Source organism: Oncorhynchus mykiss, chromosome 25 (genome assembly GCF_057628025.1).
Source record: "Oncorhynchus mykiss isolate SJ-2025 chromosome 25, ASM5762802v1, whole genome shotgun sequence".
NCBI lineage: Eukaryota > Metazoa > Chordata > Actinopteri > Salmoniformes > Salmonidae > Oncorhynchus > Oncorhynchus mykiss.
In genome coordinates, this window is record NC_143046.1 from 65,321,707 (window position 1) to 65,341,471 (window position 19,765).

A 19,765-nucleotide genomic window follows, 5' to 3' on the forward strand; every position below is an offset into this window, starting at 1 on the left:
ACTCGGTACTGGTACCCCCAGTATATAGCCTCATTATTGTTATGTAAATGTATTTTTTATTGAGTTTATTTAGTAAATATTTTAATCAACTCTATTTCTTGAATTGCCTTGTTGGTTAAGGGCTTGTAAGTAAGCATTTCCAGGTAAGGAAATAGTATTCGGCGCATTTGACAAATAACATTTGATTTGTATTTGGAGAGTTCATTCCATTCTTCTCTGCAGATCCTCTCAAGCTCTATCAGGTTGGATGGGGAGCATCGCTGCACAGTATTTTCGGAGATGTTTGATCTGGTTCAAGTCCGGGCTCTAGCTGGGCCACCATGCTTCACCGTAGGGACGGTGCAAGGTTTCCTCCAGACGTAGTGCTTGGCCTTCAGGCAAAAGAGTAAAATATTGAACTCCGACCAGAGAATCTTGTTTCTCATGGTCAGAGTCCTTTAGGTGCATTTTGGCAAACTCATTATAGGGTCTTAATTTAAAAAAATCTATTTTAGAATAAGGCTGTAACGTAACAAAATGTGGAAAAGAGGAAGGGGTCTGAATACCTTCCGAATGCACTGTATGTAAAAATAATGGTGCAACACTAATAAATCTAATAGTATTTTAACATGCGCTTTCTACCATGTTGGTTATGTCAGCGCGCCATAGAATTGGCACCTTTCCCTATGTTGCCATGTGTAAAATAGCTAAATTAACCAGCATATTTGGATTGAGAACAATGCCTTAAACCCTATTCGGTCTAGATGAGTTTTACTTGGGATGGTCAGGTAATGTAAATATTAGAGATGCACGGTATAAAAACTACGGTGAGCATATCGGAATTGGCATTGGCCCGATGTCTAGTTTAACGCCCGATGTGCAAAACCGATGTCAAACTTGACGTGCATACCTATATAAACGCAGGTATATGACGTAATGATGCCACAAAATACACAGCGCTACACAGTACTAAAGCAGATAAATACTAAATCGCACACTTCCAACAATTAAAAACAAGTTCAAGTCGAACAGTCATTTGAAAGAGTAAGATCATTTGAGCGAGACAACTCAAAGGCGAAAGCCATTAAAACCAAGATAATGGCATTCATTGCCCTTGACAATCAACCGTTCTCTGTCGTTGGTGATGTTGGCTTTCGCCGACTGGTCGAGCACCGATACACACTACCATGTAAGCTCTATTTTTTCAGATGTTGCCATACCGGAGTTACACTTTATTGTTGAATCTCGCATCCATGAGCTACTTGCTATAGGCGTCATTGCTATTAGCTTCATGACTGACATTTGAACCAGCGATGTCAGCCCCATGAGCATGTTCAGTCTGACAGCACAGTGGGTCGTTTTCGTACTGAGGAAAGCCGTATTGTATGCTCAAGAATGTACTGGTTCTCATACCGCTGCTGCCATTTCAATGGAATTTGAGAGCATGTTTGAAACATGAACACTCCTAACGCCATTCAAACAACTGACTGGAGAAATAAGCTCATCAACTGTGTCTGCAGCAGACGTGACACCGTCTGTCACGGCATTGAAACGTCTGCTCAAGAAAAATGCAGACAGAACGTGGGGTTAAAACTTAAAGTACTCGAGGCTGTGAACAAGCGATTCGGTAGCATTCTCTCTGAGCCTCTTTACTGTGTTGCCATCATGCTCGATGCTAGGTACAAGGACCGCTAATTCGATGCAGACAAGAAAACAGGGTTTATGTGAAATGTTACAGACACAGCTGGACAAGATGGAAACAGACTCAGTGACAGTGCACACCGAGGAAGAGAGGCCACAGACAGACAGAGCTGAAACTTCACTGCTTGACATGTATGATGAAATCCTGGTTGAGAATGAAACGACTGAACAAATGAACAACAGCACAGCAAGTAAGTGAAATAAATAGGTTTTGATTATGTTTTAATGGTAATGGGGACACGTAAATGCCAACAAAATAACTTTTTGGTAAGTGTGGTGTGTAACCTATAAACAGACTAAACTCATCGTCTTCTCTTATCTTTGGTTTCTGTGAGGAAAAGCAGCATGGCGGCACGCTGAAACTAATCGTCGGATTACTGTAGATTTCTAGAAAGTTTTATACTCAATTATTTCGATCAGTGGTGAGCTCACCCGTGATGTGATTAGTTCTAAGTAGTAATTGCTATTAGCTAATTCATATTGTAGTTTGTCAGCTGAGAGTTACACAAATATGACCGCTTGTGTTGCGTCAATCTTTCCTCAGTTAGCACTAGGACAAATGTAGCCTACATGATTGTGTTATGCTATAGATACTTCTGTGAATATGTGAACATTGTATCCAAAAATAAACTGCTTACATTCTGGACATAACTTTGTAAGCACTGTGTTTTGGTAAATAGTTTCTGGAAAAAAAAAAAAAAAGTGTGGCCAGCTCAAATACTGATTGTTGAGTCATTCAAAACTGGGCGTTCTAAATAAACGTTCTAATCACACGGGTGTGATCGTATGCTTCAGGGACCACTGTAGAATGATCACACCCGTGTGATCGTACGCTTCAGGGACCACTGTAGAATGATCACACCCGTGTGATGGTACGTGTGAATGGTTTAAGGGGAAACATTTAAATGTCTTGGAATGGCCTAGTCAAAGCCCAGACCTCAATCCCATTGAGAATCTGTGGTATGACTTAAAGATTGCTGTACACCAGCGGAACCCGTCCAACTTGAAGGAGCTGGAGAAGTTTGCCTTGAAAAATGGGGAAAAAAATCCCAGTGGCTAGATGTGCCAAGCTTAGAGAGAGACATACCCCAAGAGACTTGCAGTTGTAATAGCTGCAAAAGGTGGCTCTACAACTTTTTTTTTGGGGGGGGGGGGGTTGGGGGGATAGTTATGCACGCTCAAGTGTTCTGTTTTTGTATTATTTCTTGTTTGCTTCACAATAAAAAAATATTTTGCATCTTCAAAGTGGTAGACATGTTGAGTAAATCAAATGATACAGGCAACACAATAGAAAAAAATGCCAAGGGGGTGAATACTTTCGCAAACCACAATCTACAGAAATAAGATAAATAGGCAGCAGAAGCAGGATCTGAGTGTTTGTTTAATAGCCTACTGAATCTGTAAGCACCAAGCCTCATGCAACAGCAGAATGTTGGATAAAGCAATTTCACAGATGTGGGTGTTTTTAATCTTTGCTAAGCTGTAATAAAGGCTATACCATTTCTTCATGTTGGAACAGACAATGTATTTAGTGTTGTTTACACTGTTCCAAACCGGCATAACAATATTGTAATCTAACACTACCTGTGTCTGTTTGTTACCTTCATTTAACTAGGCAAGTCAGTTAAGAACAAATTCTTATTCTTACTGCCTTGTTCAGGGGCAGAACAGATTTTTACCTTGTCAGCGCAGGGATTCAATCTTGCAACCTTTCTGTTACTAGTCCAACGCTCTAACCATTAGGCTACCTGTCACCCCTAAAATACATTTGTATTTATATAATACGCATGCAGTTCTTACTCCTATACCCTCCTTTTTCTTGATCTCCTTATTGTTATTACAATTATGATGATCATCATTATAATAATAAATCATGTCATTATCATTAGTAGGCTTTGTACAGTATCCTTGTATAATCACCATCGAGCTGTAGGCCTAAGAGCGCATCCTGTTTAGTCTTAATACCGTAACTTACTTACATGCTGACCAAACCGCCTGCGTGCACCTTCGTGCGCATATTGATTTTGTTCCCCCATACCAGACACAATCAGGACACACAGGCTGCTTTTGCAACAGCTAATGGGGATCGTAATAAAATACCAAACTCCGAACGAATTATAATGGGGACAGGTCGAAAAGCATTAAACATTTGTCAATTTAGCTAGCTAGCTTGCTGTTGCTAGCTAATTTGTCATAGGATATAGACATTGGGTTGTTATTTTACCTGAAATGTACAAGGTCCTCAACTCCGACAATTCCACAGATATAACAGTGAACCGAATTAGGTTCTCCTCCTTCCTTCAGGCTTCTTCTTCTTATTATTATTATTTTGGACTTAATATGGCGGTTGACAACCAACATTACAGCATTACTACAACTTAAGTTCATCGTTCAATCACCCACGTGGATATATGCTTCTAAAAACCAATGAGGAGATGGGAGGCACCGGATTTGCAGCGCGTTGAGTGTCACAAATAGAACCGACTTCTATTTTAGCGCCTAGCCACGCAGACAGTCGCTGACACCCGCGAGCAGTGTGGGTGCAATGATTGAATAACATGTATATTCAAACTTATTTTGCAATGCTCGCAGACTCTGGTACACTTATTTACTGTTGCTTACACTGTTTCAAATGGTCAGAATAAAGTATAATATTGTAATCTAACAGCAACTGTTTGGCACAGAATACTCACAACGTTTTCTCCTATACGCTCCTTTTTCTTGATATGCAGTAGTTCCCACAACTAAGTCAAATGTCTTCCACACATCTGACTTCCCTTTCTCCTCCTGAGCAACCAGTAAACATTCAGTTTGCGACTTTCTTTTAGACGTCCTCCACATCCATTTAGCAGTCGACATCACTGTATTCGGAGTTTGTTATGACCATTTATTTTTTTTTTTTTAAATATGGATTATGATAGGCTATAGGTCAGGCCATATTGGACACATGCATGCGATGCTTACATGTTTCACGTAAAGAGAGCAAGGGTTGAGGGAATGTTTCTCCTAAAGAAATTAGAGATTTCGGTAAAATAACTTTTCAGTCAGAAACATGAAAAACTAAATGGCTGGAATTATGTTGCAACTTTGCAATAAACACTGCTGTGGTGCCTTTTCGCTGCAGTAGGGAGGAGAGATTTTTTTTAATACAGTGTGACCATCGGGCTCTTTGGAGTCATTTGTGTGTCTTAACTATTTAATCAAACAGTGTGGTTAAGTAGACAAGCTCAGTGCATATGTAGATGATTTTATTCGAACACACAGGGTATGTCCAATGGATTGGTTGAAAGAACAGGACGACTCTCGGTTGACCAAGATATTTTTTTTGTCAGGGACAGCCCTAGCCCTTATACACTGTTCCAGGGAGTTCTGTTATGCTCAGAAGCTATTGGGTTAAAACTTCATTATAACCCACCTGGATCTCTAGGAGACTCTCCTCGTCCTTGGAGTTGTTCCTCTGGTCTAAGCCCTCCCCTCTGAGAAGAGCCTCCAGCGTGGTGCCCTGTGTGGGAATCACATCCTTGCCTGTGAGTCCTCCATCTGGATAAAGAGGAATAATCACACAAATAAATCAAATAAACCCGAGAGCCGCCCGTCACATCAATCAAAGTACAGTCGTGGCCAAAAGTTGAGAATGACACAAATATTAATTTTCACAAAGTCTGCTGCCTCAGTCTGTATGATGGCAATTTGCATATACTCCAGAATGTTATGAAGAGTGATCAGATGAATTGCAATTAATTGTAAAGTCCCTCTTTGCCAAGCAAATGAACCAAATCCCCCAAAAAACAATTCCACTGCATTTCAGCCCTGCCACAAAAGGACCAGCTGACATCATGTCAGTCATTCTCTCGTTAACACAGGTGTGAGTGTTGACGAGAACAAGGCTGGAGATGACTCTGTCATGCTGATTGAGTTCGAATAACAGACTGGAAGCTTCAAATGGAGGTTGGTGCTTGGAATCATTGTGCTCCTCTGTCAACTATGGTTACCTCCAAGGAAACACATGCCGTCATCATTTGTTTGCACAAAAAGGGCTTCACAGGCAAGGATATTGCTGCCAGTAAGATTGCACGTAAATCAACCATTTATCGGATCATCAAGAACTTCAAAGAGATTGTTTCAATTGTTGTGAATAAGGCTTCAGGGCGCCCAAGAAAGTCCAGCAAGCAGCAGCAAGTCCAGCAAGCACCAGCAAGTCCAGCAAGCGCCAGCGAGCGCCAGCAAGTCCAGCAAGCGCCAGCAAGTCCAGCGAGCGCCAGCAAGTTGATTCAGCTGTGGGATCGGGGCACCACCAGTACAGAGCTTGCTCAGGAATGGCAGCAGGCAGATGTGAGTGCATCTGCACGCACAGTGAGGCCAGACTTTGAGCATGGCCTGGTGTCAAGAAGGGCATCAGAGAAGCCACTTCTCTCCAGGAAACACATCAGGGACAGACTGATATTCTTCAAACGGTACACAGGGATTGGACTGCTGAGGACTGGGGTAAAGTCATTTTCTCTGATGAATCCCCTTTCCAATTGTTTGGGGCATCCGGAAAAAAGCTTGTCCGGAGAAGACAAGGTGAGCGCTACCATCAGTACTGTGTCATGCCAACAGTAATGCATCCTGAGACCATTCATCTGTGGGGTTGATTTTCAGCCAAGGGAGTGGGCTCACTCAAAATTTTGCCTAAGAACACAGCCATGAATAAAGAATGGTACCAACACATCCTTCGAGAGCAACTTCTCCCAACCATACAGGAACAGTTTGGTGACGAACAATGCCTTTTCCAGCATGATGGAGCACCTTGCCATAAGGCAAAAGTGATAACTAAGTTGCTCGGGGAACAAAACATCGATATTTTGGGTCCATGGCCAGGAAACTTCCCAGACCTTAATCCCATTTGAGAACTTGTGGTCAATCCTCAAGATGGGGGTGGACAAACAAAAACCCACAAATTCTGACGAACTCCAAGCATTGATTATGTGGCCCAGAAGTGAATTGACAGCATGCAATTAGCAGGTTCAACACTGCAAATATTGACTCTTTGCATCAACTTCATGTAATTGTCAAAAGCCTTTGACACTTATTAAATGCTTGTAATTATGCTTCAGTATTCCATAGTAACATGTGACAAAAATATCTAGACACTGAAGCAGCAAACTTTGTGGAAATTAATATTTGTGTTGTTCTCAAAACTTTTGGCCACGACTGTATAGCAGCAACTCTAAAGACACCGACCATTTAGTCTTTCCCAGGAACATACAAATTGCTTGATTTTTGAACGCATCACTATAAACACCATATCCTTCATTAGGGAGGTGAGATACTCTCTCTGCATAGCTTATGTTTCTATTCAGGTGACGAAAGATGGCTTAATGCAATGTGTACTGACGTGTTTCAAAGGTAGGCTAATGTGGGCTTGCTATTTGGAGCATGCAAACAGGGACGACCTGCCCTTTGTTTTTTACACTCAATGCTAATGCAAAGCTGTAACTGTCAATAAATATAGGTACATTTGTTATTTGGGTGAACTGTCCCTTTAATGTAAATGTTCCATAGAGTTCTCTTCTTGTATTGTGATAGACGTCAAAACAGAGTGTGGATGAGAGAAGGGAAAAAAACGAACATTGGCTGGTAGTCAGTCTAGCCTGGAGATCATACTCAGACTTTATTCATTGAAGGGTATTTCGTTCAGCAGTAGTCTCATGATGTTAAGAGGACAGACTTCAAAGCCTCAACTTAAGCTTTTTAATCATACCTTCAGACACTCATCTCACCAAGTGAAATCACCTAGCAGTCTCACTCCCTGAGCTGAATGCTAACATGCAGCAGTTGATGAGTGGTGAAGATCTAAGTAGGTAGAAGAGGGAGGCAGGCAGGGGTATGCACTAACTACCATATGCTAGTAACTCTCAGGGCTCATCCACACCGAAGCCCCTAACCATTGTGTCTACACATGTTGACTTTCAACTCTCAGCGACTAGACAGCCCCTCCCCCCTGGGAGCTGCAGGCTAAAAATAGAGCAGGCAGCCTGCAGCAGCGAGCCGATTCTGCATGCAGCCCAAGTTTCCCTCTATCACCGCCAGTCAGACAGCAAGCAGCACTAACTCTGGCTGGCTGCAGCGATAGCTACCTCTGCCCAGCTACAGGAGAAGGCACTCTCCCAGTGGAGTCTGGATAATCCAGGCAGAGCCAGCTAGTGCCCCACTACTGGGCACAGATCACATTCACTGGTATGTTACACAGTGTAGGGCAGAGTGACAATGTGTGTTACACAGTGTTACTGTTAGAGCAGGGTGTCTTGGTGACAGGTAGAGAAGAGCAAAGTGAGGCTCAGTGAAAACATTACAATAGGAAGTGTGAGTGTAGGGCAGAGTGACTTAATGTGTGTTACACAGTGTAGGGCAGAGTGACTTAATGTGTGGGAGTGTAGGAATGAATGGGTAAAAATAAATAGAAGTGGGTGATAGAGTGAGCGGGTTTGTGAGAAAACGTTCAGGAACTTATGAGTAGCGACAAACTCAGTTTTTCGTAATACATTTATTAAATGCAGTCTTGTGATTCCTGTCCTCCTCCCAGCGGAGCAGGCTAAAATGTGATTACATGTTCTAGTTCTCACAAAACAAGTTTACTCACTCACTGAACGGAGCACTTCTCATTTGATAAAAAGTGACTAGCAGGCTGTTTGCTTTCCACACTGAAATTGAATGATGTGCTTTCAGTTAAATGATTCCAGATCATAAATAATAACAAGATAATAGAATGGGAGATAAAACACACTGGACTGACTGGTGATGAGACACTGCAGAGAGTTGCAGGAGTTTTGTGAGGGGAGGGGGGATTTCTATTACCTATCTGGAGGCCACAGAGGCGCAGCGGAGGGTCCATGGAGGTGTGCAGCCGCCTCTTCTTCCTCCAGCAGCGGGCGGGGTATGTATACATCTGACCTGCAGCAACCCCTATAAAAACAGACAGGAACTGAAGAATACACATCACGGTTCTCACCCCCCCACACCCAGCCTGATACATAATGTGTTGCTTAGCGACCCTAAAAGAGTCAACTCAATATTCTTATGCAGTTGTATATATGAAGGGTTCTCACTGGAGGCAACATAAACACTATTGGATATCCTTATATAGACATGTTTGTAGCTGTAGTGGCCAGAGGGACATATTTAGATACAGATGACATTACCCACTAAACCTCAACAAGTGAATGATCGTTTTAGTAAACCACAGAGCCAGCCATCATGCTTTTCTATCTCTACCCACCAGGGCTGCGGTGGTGGCGCTCCATCCAGATGTAGCAGTTGTTCTGTGCCACGCCGGTCTGGGAGTCCAGGAAGGGCAGGCGCACGCTGCGCTCAGCACACAGGCGGGCATTGTAGCTGCGGCACTGCTCAATGGCATCCTTGTAAAACTGGTCACCCAACCTGCAGCAGGGGGACCATTCAGACCGGTCAACACCACTTGCGGTTGGCACTGACAGGCGGTGGTAAAGATACTGAAATAGGCCCAATGGCCAGACTAGTGGTTAACCAGACAATTCATTTTAGCCAAGACTCACTGACCACCGTGGACCACTGGAAACATACATATACACACACACACTCAGTAGGGGAAGATAGAAGTTTCCATGTGACAGTCACAAATTCCGCCATTGAGACTAGCTTACATAAACCTTACACATACAAACTATAAGATGGAGGAATGATGTGGATGGGCGCGGTCATTTGAATAGTAGTCCATACTTTTCACGCATGTAGCTTATTATTGTCAGCCAATCAAAGCACTACTGTCAGAGGCTCCATGTGTAGCAAGTCAAGTGGGTGATTACTAGTCAATGGAAAATGGAATTACAATTATGGTATGCGAAGGAGAAAGCTACAATGATCAACCAACAGGTAGTCTTGCTGATTAATATGAATGGAGTTGTAGACAAGGACACAGGGAACAAATCAAAATATTAAATTAGCCTTGCTAGCTAGCAAGCAGGCTTACCAACGTAGCTGGCTAGTGTAGCTAGCTAGCGTCTTTACATCAATTAGACGCAGCAAAGACAGACACTACCTTATGAGATGATAGAAAAACTTGTTGGTGCGATAAATAACCTAACTTGTACGGGTCGGTTTGGCCACTTTCTCTAGCTCGCTCTCCCCCTCCATGCCTGACACACCGCCACCTGCTCCTCTCGCGCCCCTCCCACACCGGTCTGTACTGAAACATCAAGCAGTGCACCACCTCTCCTGAGTCGCAGGAGCAAGTCCCCATTGAAGTAAAAATCAAATATATATACACTACTCAAAAAAGGGAACACTAAAATAACACATCCTAGATCTGAATGAATGAAATATTCTTATTAAATACTTTTTTCTTTACATAGTTGAATGTGCTGACAAAATCACACAAAAATTATCAATGGAAATTAAATGTATCAACCCATGGAGGTCTGGATTTGGAGTCACACTCAAAATTAAAGTGGAAAACCACACTACAGGCTGATCCAGCTTTGATGTAATGTCCTTAAAACAAGTCAAAATTAGGCTCAGTAGTGTGTGTGGCCTCCACGTGCCTGTATGACCTCCCTACAATGCCTGGGCATGCTCCTGATGTGGTGAATGGTCTCCTGAGGGATCTCCTCCCAGACCTGGACTAAAGCATCCGCCAACTCCTGGACAGTTTGTGGTGCAACGTGGCGTTGGTGGATGGAGCGAGACATGATGTCCCAGATGTGCTCAATTGGATTCAGGTCTGGGGAATGGGCAAGCCAGTCCATAGCATCAATGCCTTCCTCTTGCAGGAACTGCTAACACACTCCAGCCACATGAGGTCTAGCATTGTCTTGCATTAGGAGGAACCCAGGGCCAACCGCACCAGCATATGGTCTCAAGGGGTCTGAGGATCTCATCTCGGTACCTAATGGCAGTCAGGCTACGTCTGGCGAGCACATGGAGGGCTGTGCGGCCCCCCAAAGAAATGCCACCCCACACCATGACTGACCCACCGCCAAACCGGTCATGCTGGAGGATGTTGCAGGCAGCAGAACGTTCTCCACGGCGTCTCCAGACTCTGTCACGTCTGTCATGTGCCTAGTCTGAACCTGTTTTCATCTGTGAAGAGCACAGGGCGCCAGTGACGAATTTGCCAATCTTGGTGTTCTCTGGCAAATGCCAAACGTCCTGCACGGTGTTGGGCTGTAACCCTCCCTAACCCGGACGACGCTAGGCCAATTGTGCGTCGCCCAACGAACCTCCCGGGGTGCCGGTTACGACAGCCTGGGCGCAAACCCAGAGTCTCTGGTGGCACAGCTGGTGCTGCAGTACAGTGCCCTTAACCACTGCGCCACCCAGGAGGCCATGAACACTTATTCAAATCAAATAAATCAATAAAATCAATTTAGCCTCAAGTAAATAATGAAACATTCAATTTGGTTAAAATAATGCAAAAAAAAAAGGGTTGGAGAAGTAAAAGTGCAATTGTGCTATGTAAGAAAGCTAACGTTTAAGTTCCTTGCTCAGAAGATGAGAACATATGAAAGCTGGTGGTTCCTTTTAACATGAGTCTTCAATATTCCCAGGTAAGAAGTTCTAGGTTGTAGTTATTATAGGACTATTTCCCTCAATACCATTTGTATTTCATTAACCTTTGACTATTAGATGTTCTTATAGGCACTTTAGTATTGACAGTGTAACGGTATAGCTTCCGTCCCTCTCCTCGCTCCTCCCTGGGCTCGAACCAGCAACACAACGACAGCCACCATTGAAGCAGCGTTACCCATGCAGAGCAAGGGGAACAACTCCTAGAAGGCTCAGAGCGAGTGACGTTTGAAATGCTATTAGTGCGCGCTAACTAGCCAGCCATTTCACTTCGGTTACACCAGCCTCATCTCGGTAGTTGATAGGCTTGAAGTCAAACAGAGCAATGCTTGACGCACAACGAAGGGCTGCTGGCAAAACGCACGAAAGTGCTATTTGAATGAATGTTTACGCGCCTGCTTCAGGCTACCACCGCTCAGTCAGACACTTAGATACTTGTATGCTCAGTCAGATTATATGCAACGCAGGACACGCTGGATAATATCTAGTAATATCATCAACCATGTGTAGTTAACTAGTGATTATGATTGATTGTTTTTTATAAGATAAGTTTAATGCTAGCTAGCAACTTACCTTGGCTTACTGCATTCGCGTAAGAGGCAGTCTCCTTGTGGAGTGCAACGAGAGAGAGGCAGGTCGTTATTGCGTTGGACTAGTTAACTGCAAGGTTGCAAGATTCTATCCTCCGAGCTGACAAGGTACAAATCTGTTGTTCTGCCCCTGAACGAGGCAGTTAAGCCACCTTCCTAGGCCGTCATTGAAAATAAGAATGTGTTCTTAACTGACTTGCCTAGTTAAATAAAAAGGTATAAAAATTAAAAAAAAGAAAAAAAGAAAATAATTTACATTTAAGCGAATCGGCACCCAAAAATACCGATTTCCGATTGTTGAAATCGGCCCAAATTAAAAATCGGCCATTCTGATTAAATTGGTCGAACTCATATACATTTACTCTGTCGTCACAGAAAATGATCACAGTGGCATGCCATTCATTTTCTAATAAAAGCTGAGTACTAGGGTATTGTCCAGACAAAGATTTTGAGTGTAGCAATATTAAGTTGTATGAAATTAAATCAGATGTGAAAAATAGGCTATGCAAAAATGTGGGCACCCTTGTCATTCTGTTGATTTGAATACCTGTAACTACTTAGCACTGATTAATTGGAACACACAATTGGTTTGGTGAGCTCATTAAGCCTTGAAGTTCATAGACAAGTGCATCCAATCATGATAAAAGGTATTTAAGGTGGCCAATTGCAAGTTGTTGTTCTCTTTGACTCTCCTCTGAAGAGTGGCAACATGGGGGCCTCAAAACAACTCTCAAATGACCTGAAAACAAAGATTGTTCAACATTATGGGTTAGAGGAAGGCTACAAAAAGATATCGCAGAGATTTAAGCTGGCAGTTTCCACTGTGAGACCACAGGCACAGTTCTTGTTAAGGCCAGAAGTGGCAGGCCAAGTAAAATATCGGAGAGGCGAAGGATGGTGAGAACAGTCAAAAACAGCCCACAGACCACCTCCAACATCATCTTGCTGCAGATGGTGTCACTGTGCATCGTTCAACAATTCAGCGCACTTTGCACAAGGAGAAGCTGTATGGGAGAGTGATGCGGAAGAAGCCTTTTCTGCACACACGCCATAAACAGTCGCTTGAGGTATGCAAATGCACATTTGGACAAGCCAGCTTCATTTTGGAATAAGGTGTTGTGGACTGATGAAACAAAGATGAGTTATTTGATCATAACAAGGGACGTTATGCATGGTGGCAAAATAACACAGCGTTCCAGGAAAAACACTTGCTACCCACAGTAAAATGTGGTGGGGGTTCCATCATGCTGTGTGGCCAGTGCCAGTACTGGGAATATTGTTAAAGTTGAGGGTCGCATGGATTCCACTCAATATCAGCAGATTCTTGGGAATAATGTTGAAGAATCAGTCACAAAGTTGAAGTTATGCCAGGGCTGGATATTTCAACAAGACAACGACCCAAAACATGGCTCAAAATCTACCCGGGCATTTACGCAGAGGATCAAGTACAATGTTCTGGAATGGCCATCCCAGTCCCCAGACCTGAATATCATTGAGAATCTGTGGGATGATTTGAAGTGGGCTGTCCATGCGGTCCATGCTTGAAGTGGGCTGTCCATGTTTTGTAAGGAGGAATGGTCCAAAATACCTTCATCCAGAATCCAGACACTCATTAGAGGCTATGGGAAGCATTGAGAGGCTGTATTTTAGCAAAAGGAGGCTCTACTAAATATTGATGTGATTTTTCTATTGGGGTGCCCAAATTTATGCACCAAATTTTGTTTGGATGCATATTGCACATTCTGTTAATCCAATAAACCTAATTTCACTACTGAAATATTACTGTGTCCATCAGTTATTTGATAGATCAAAATGAAATTGCTGATCCAAACACTCAATTATTTATAAATGGAAATCATGGAAATTGTCAGGGGTGCCCAAACTTTTTCATACGACTGTAAATAAAACATGTATTTCGAGTGTCCGGGTATCTCCCCAAAAAATGATATTGGAACAGTGAAAATCATTTCAAATGCCCATCCCTAACGCATAGGGCTGTGACTGTCATGGATTTTGGGATGAGAGTAATTGGCAAGTCAAATTACTGCGGTCTCCATAATAACCGTTTGAATAGCATACATCTTTAAAAAAAAAAAAAAGTTTTTCCTCTCCTTTGCATGTGCTACAATAGATTATATTTCTGTGTTCTGCTGCTGCACCTTACTTGCACCTTACTTGCACCTTGGTGTGCTCATTTGCTGCAACACCTTGCTTGTGTCAGCAAGGAGCAACAAGCAAGTTTCATCACATTGTTAAGAGTCCATGTTACCAAATAACAGACTCAACCGATGGAATGCCCAGCCATCCCCGTGTCTTCAGTCAGCTGTTCCTATATGTAATTGTGCCAGCCCTAGATGTGCATAAAGGTTCTGATCAGACAGATTATAAACCATGTTAACCAGTGTTTTCCACTAGTGCCGGCAGTCGGCAAAACAAACGATTACAGACCCATTTTCAGCCGGGTACTTTTCCCACTTAAAATAACTAGGCTACTAGTCAGAAAAAGTCTGCCGAGCCTGCTCCTGCTAGAACGAACAATGTGCATCTTCTGGTATTCATCTTCTTCTATTTATAGGACAACCACATGTCAGTCAAAGTGAGCGATGACAGGAAAACACCGCTGGTTTGACAGTCTGCTGTCTGTCCCGCCTCTCAGTACCTGGGTGTGTGCGTGGTGGTTGCAGTCCAAAAATATTACAAGGAGGGAAAGAGCATGAATTTGTACGTCCCATAATGTCGTAACGAAGACTCAAAATCCACTTAGCCTATTGTTTTCTGGCACATTCATTTTCTTTTGCGTGCAGGGTCCGACATTAATGATGGCCCGTTAGTCCTGGGCCAGTAAAAGAAAAAGTGTTGAGCCATTGGATCTCATCAGTCACTGGCTCAAAAGGGCCAGCAACATTTTGGCTCTTTGCTGCATTCCAGTTCAACATTTACCTGCTTTATCGCAATCAACCACTGAAGACTGTATGCGAAAATGTCATGCTATTTGTATTTGAGCAATATGATTAGCCGTTCATTCAAGCACCATCACGCTCGAGTCCCAACTTCGAGCGGTACATGAGTTGATGCCTTCACCAAGCACACACAAGGCAAGGTAAACCTTCAACAGAGTAGGGTTGTTCCCGAAAATATACAAATATTGGGTCGACCAAATGTCGATTTTAACATGTATTTTTCCATAGATGTTAATTTTATTTTACCTTTATTTAACTAGGCAAGTCAGTTAAGAACAAATTCTTGTTTTCAATGACGGCCTAGGAACAGTGTTCAGGGGCAGAATGACAGATATATACCTTGTCAGCTCGGGGATTTGAGCTTGCAACCTTTTGGTTACTAGTCCAACGCTCTAACCACTAGGCTACGCTGCCGTCCCATTAAGATATACACACCCCATGTGCTTGAATAAAATCCAGTATACGCACCGAGCTAGTCTGATGCTTTAAGCGCACTGTTCGATGAAATAATTAAGACACAAATGAGACAAAAACTAAAAATTACAGGGAGTGCCTGTGTGACTGGCGCCCGTTGTCTCGCTCTCCTCCCTGCTGCAGTGAACAGGCACCACAGCACAGCGTTTATCGCACTGTCCGCCCTGACGCTGCAACAATTACAACCATTTTGTTTGACTGAAAAGTTGTTACCAAAATACCTAGTTTCTTTAAGAAAAACATTCCCTATTCCCCTAACCCTTGCGTTACGTGATACAGTGCACTCGGAAAGTATTCAGACCCTTTCCCTTTTTCCAAATGTTGTTATGTTACAGCCTTATTCTAAAATGGATTTCCCTCAATCTACACACAATACCCCAAAATCAGTGGTGAAAACAGGTTTTTAGAATAAATAAAAAAATCTGAAATACCTTATTTACATAAGTATTCAGACTCTTTCCTATGAGACTAGAAATTGAGCTCAGGTGCATCCTGTTTCCATTGATCATCCTTGAGATGTTTCTACAACTTGATTGGAGTCCACCGGTGGTAAATTAAATTGTTTAGATATGATTTGGAAAGGCACACACCTGTCTATATAAGGTCCCACAGTTGACCGTGCATGTCAGAGCAAAAACCAAGCCATGAGGTCAAAGGAATTGTCCGTAGAATTCCAAGACAGGATTACGTCAAGGCACAGATCTAGTGATTGGTACCAAAAAAATGTCTGTAGCATTGAAGGTCCCCAAGAACACAGCGACCTCCATCATTCTTAAAATGGAAGAAGTTTGGAACCACCAAGAGTCTTCCTAGAGCTGGCCGCCCGGCCAACCTGAGCAATGGGGGAGAAGAGCCTGGGTCAGCAAGGTGACCAAGAACCGGATGGCCACTGACAGAGCTCCAGAGTTCCACTATAGAGATGGGAAAACCTTCCAGAAGGACAACCATATCTGCAGTACTCCAACAATCAGGCCTTTAGGTTTGAGTGGCCAGACAGAAGCCACTCCACAGTAGAAAAGGTGCACAACAGCCCACTTGGAGTTTGCCAAAAGGCACCTAAAGGACTCTCAAACCATGAGAAACAAGATTCTCTGGTCTGATGAAACCAAGATTGAACTCCTTGGCCTGAATGCCAAGCGTCAGGACTGGAGCAAACAAGGCTTGGACCCAATCGAACATCTCTGGAGAGACCTGAATATAGCTGTGCAGCGATGCTCCACCTCCAACCTGACAGAGCTTGAGAGGACCTGCAGAGAAGAATGGGAGAAACTCCCCAAATACAGGTGTGCCAAGCTTGCAGTGTCATACCCAAACAGACTCGAGGCTGTAATCACTGCCAAAGGTGTTTCAACAAAGTACTGAGTAAAGGGTCTGAATACTTATGTAAATGCAATATTTCCATTTTCTGTCATTAATTTGCAAATATTTCTAAAAACCTGTTTTTGCTTTGTCATTATGGGGTATCGTGTGTACGTTGATGAGGGGGAAAATACTATTTAATCCATTTTAGAATAATGCTGTAACGTAACAAAATGTGGAAAACTGAAGGGGGTCTGAATACTTTCCCGAATGCACTGCATACAGTATTTTCAGTGTTGACAATGGATTAGTAAACAGCTGCTTTCTGTGTAGCAAAGCCAATGTTTAACACCTCTTTCATTCTTCAAATCATACCTGTATTGCAGATAGCTGACAAAATGCTTCTTAAAAAGTAAGCTCCAAGCCTGTGTTAGTCAGCAGACACTTACAGGATTCTTTAAAGGCTTAGGTTTTTCTTTAAAATATGTTTAGTCTGTGTTTTATATCATATTGTACCACAGCTGATACAAACCAGGTTTCCATCAAACCATTTTATGCAAGTAAAGTACATCGGAGAAAAATAATGTCATGAGGCCTGATGGAAATAGAACATTATTTGGTTCACTTTCAGAATGTCGACATAAAAATACACGAGACAAGGTGTGATATCTTGATGTCTGTAAAATGAATTATGCTACAAATGTGCAAATATTGATATAATAACCATCATATCAACGTGAACTTGGAGTCACGCGATGATGTTGTGTGGTCCTCCCACTACGACTCGTCGGGAAAGCATGCAGTTTATTAGGCTACAAATGAAATAAGTTAACTTCACAGGGTAGTGAAAGTACAAGGTGATGAGTTTGATGCTCCTCTCCAATAAATATTGAGGGCCTTATTCTGGTGACATGATAGTCGATACTTGGCTGCCGTTTGAAAAATAATCTTGCTCTTTTGTCCATAATAATAATAATAATAATAATAATAATAATAATCTCATCATGTAGATAGCGCTATTGGCTAAAGCGCACGTGCCAATACCAGAGTGGGCAAACTGCCTATATAAACACATTTTTTGTTGTTGTCAGAAAACCATCAGTATAATTCAAATTATGATGGAAACTTATATAAGTTGTATTTTGTATTCGGTACGTATGTGTACTACGTCATCAAGCACAGCCTTTTATCTACAGTGAGGCAATTTGATGGAAACATCTCTGGTGGAAAAACACACATTGTTTAAAAGCATATTTTAGAATATTCGCATGAAAATCTGTTGCCAATTGGATGGAAACCTAGCCTTACACTAAGTGTGAAAACATTTGATTAGTGCCATTTCCTTAGTTTGTTGAAAATACAATCAGAATGTAACAAAGGCCACCAAAATAGAGCTTGTTCTGCAAAAAAAATGGGTGGAGCCTGGTTGGCTACTTTTTCTATTTGACTGGCTACTCCATGTGCTTGAGGAAAACATTACAGGGTTGGTTTTGGCTACATTCTGGAAGCATAATTCCACCTCTTCACCCTCTCTCCTGATCCGTCTGCATACAATCAGGGATGGAGGATTAAGGGCTGTCCCCTAGCAACCGGCAGAAATGCAAATGATGATTACAGTCAACCGTTAATCACCAGGGTCAATCAAAGAATCAAACAAACACTATTCTCAGGATCTTTACTCACTGATTGGAGTGGCTCTACCATGGACAAACAATGTGACTAAGCTGAATATCGTCGTCCGTGTGATGCTTACATTGCTCTTTGCAGAGACCGAAGTGACTTTCATATAGCCTAGCGTCATGACCTTTGGGCTGCTGGGACGGTCACATGACATTCTACACAGTAGTGAGGTTTGGTTTCTATTTAGGGCACTGAATCAATGAAGGGGATGATTGGGTTAGGCTAGGGCATCACAATAGGAATGTGTTCAGACAGTACTATCATTATCAATGACCCTGGAGTTTGAGACGCTTTTATCCATGCCGGTGATAGTTTGGCAGCCGCTTAGGGTATCAATGTTAATATTTGCTGTGAAAGGAGATTTCACATTCAAACCTTCAGTCTCTGCCACATGCCTCATATGGTAATTATCCTGCTTAATTAATCGAAGCAGAGCCTCTAGCACACAGACAGGTTTGATTATATCAAATGAGGATGAATATTGAATCCAAGACAAAAGACAGCAACATTTGCCTCTGCAAAGTTCTACCTAGTTGGGCCTGCCACTGGCAGACAGCTTCTTGAACATGGCAACACATATAGCTGTAATTAATTTTCACCACATGTTCTCAATTACAACACCCACAGGCAGCCATTTTGATAAGACAAACACTTAATGGAGGCGCTTTAGTCGCAGCTCTCCCAGTCTTGATCAGAGAAGAGACCTGCTTAGGCCGAGCAAAAAAGCCTAAATCTGCCTTCTTGTCCTACGACCCTATCCCCTTTCTCCCTAATTCCCTGATTAGACAGCTTCCAGCAAATAAACAGACATGCTTGGAATGTTGTCCCTCACAAAAAGGAAGGCTCCGCAGTTTGAGAAAGCCACAGTGTTTGAGGATTCTGGGAAAGAGCCCGCGTGTGTGGTTGTGAAGAGTAAACAGTCCCAGGTACACAAGGCAAGGAGAGCGCATGAGAGAGCGAGAAAGAGAGAATGAAGCTTAAATGCTAGCCTAACCATCAGATAGGATGGCATCTTGGAAAAATCATCATGTTATAAACTAACAAAGTCAGTGAGTAGTGATTGGCATTATTAATGTTATTCTAGGCCTTGTGGAAATGTCAGAGCAGTGAGCTCACACGTGCATTCAAAAGGTTATAAAACTGGCCTCAAATGTTATTAGTCACATGCTTCGTATACATGTGTAGACTAACAGTGAAATGCTTACTTAGGGGCCCTTCCCAATAATGCAGTGAAAGAAAAGAGAAATAGAAAAGTAATATTACATAATAATAAAAGTAATAAATAGACCATCAGTAATGATAAATTGTCTATACAATGGGTATCAGTACTGAGTAGTGTTGTCAGAATACCAGAATTTTGACTTCGATACTGATACCAGGTTAAGTATCATGATTCTCGATACAATCACAATACTCAATACCAAAATGATACCACCGCAAAAAAGGCATATTAACCAAAGTCAAAAAATGGCACTTGATCCAGACAGTCAGCTACTGCTC

At 42.5% G+C, this 19,765-nt stretch overlaps 1 protein-coding gene across 1 annotated transcript in view; it reads right to left on the reverse strand.

The window, feature by feature from the left end:
• The window catches only part of LOC110505521 (zinc finger protein DPF3), a 46,583-nt gene that overhangs the window by 11,561 nt on the left and 15,257 nt on the right, over positions 1–19,765 (reverse strand). Inside the window, exons 2-4 of the mRNA XM_090220755.1 lie at positions 8,939–9,099; positions 8,518–8,625; positions 5,096–5,220 (exon numbers count right to left, since the gene is read on the reverse strand). Of these exons, the coding sequence (XP_090076881.1) occupies positions 5,096–5,220; positions 8,518–8,625; positions 8,939–9,099 (394 nt within the window). The remainder of the gene's footprint in view (positions 1–5,095; positions 5,221–8,517; positions 8,626–8,938; positions 9,100–19,765) is intronic.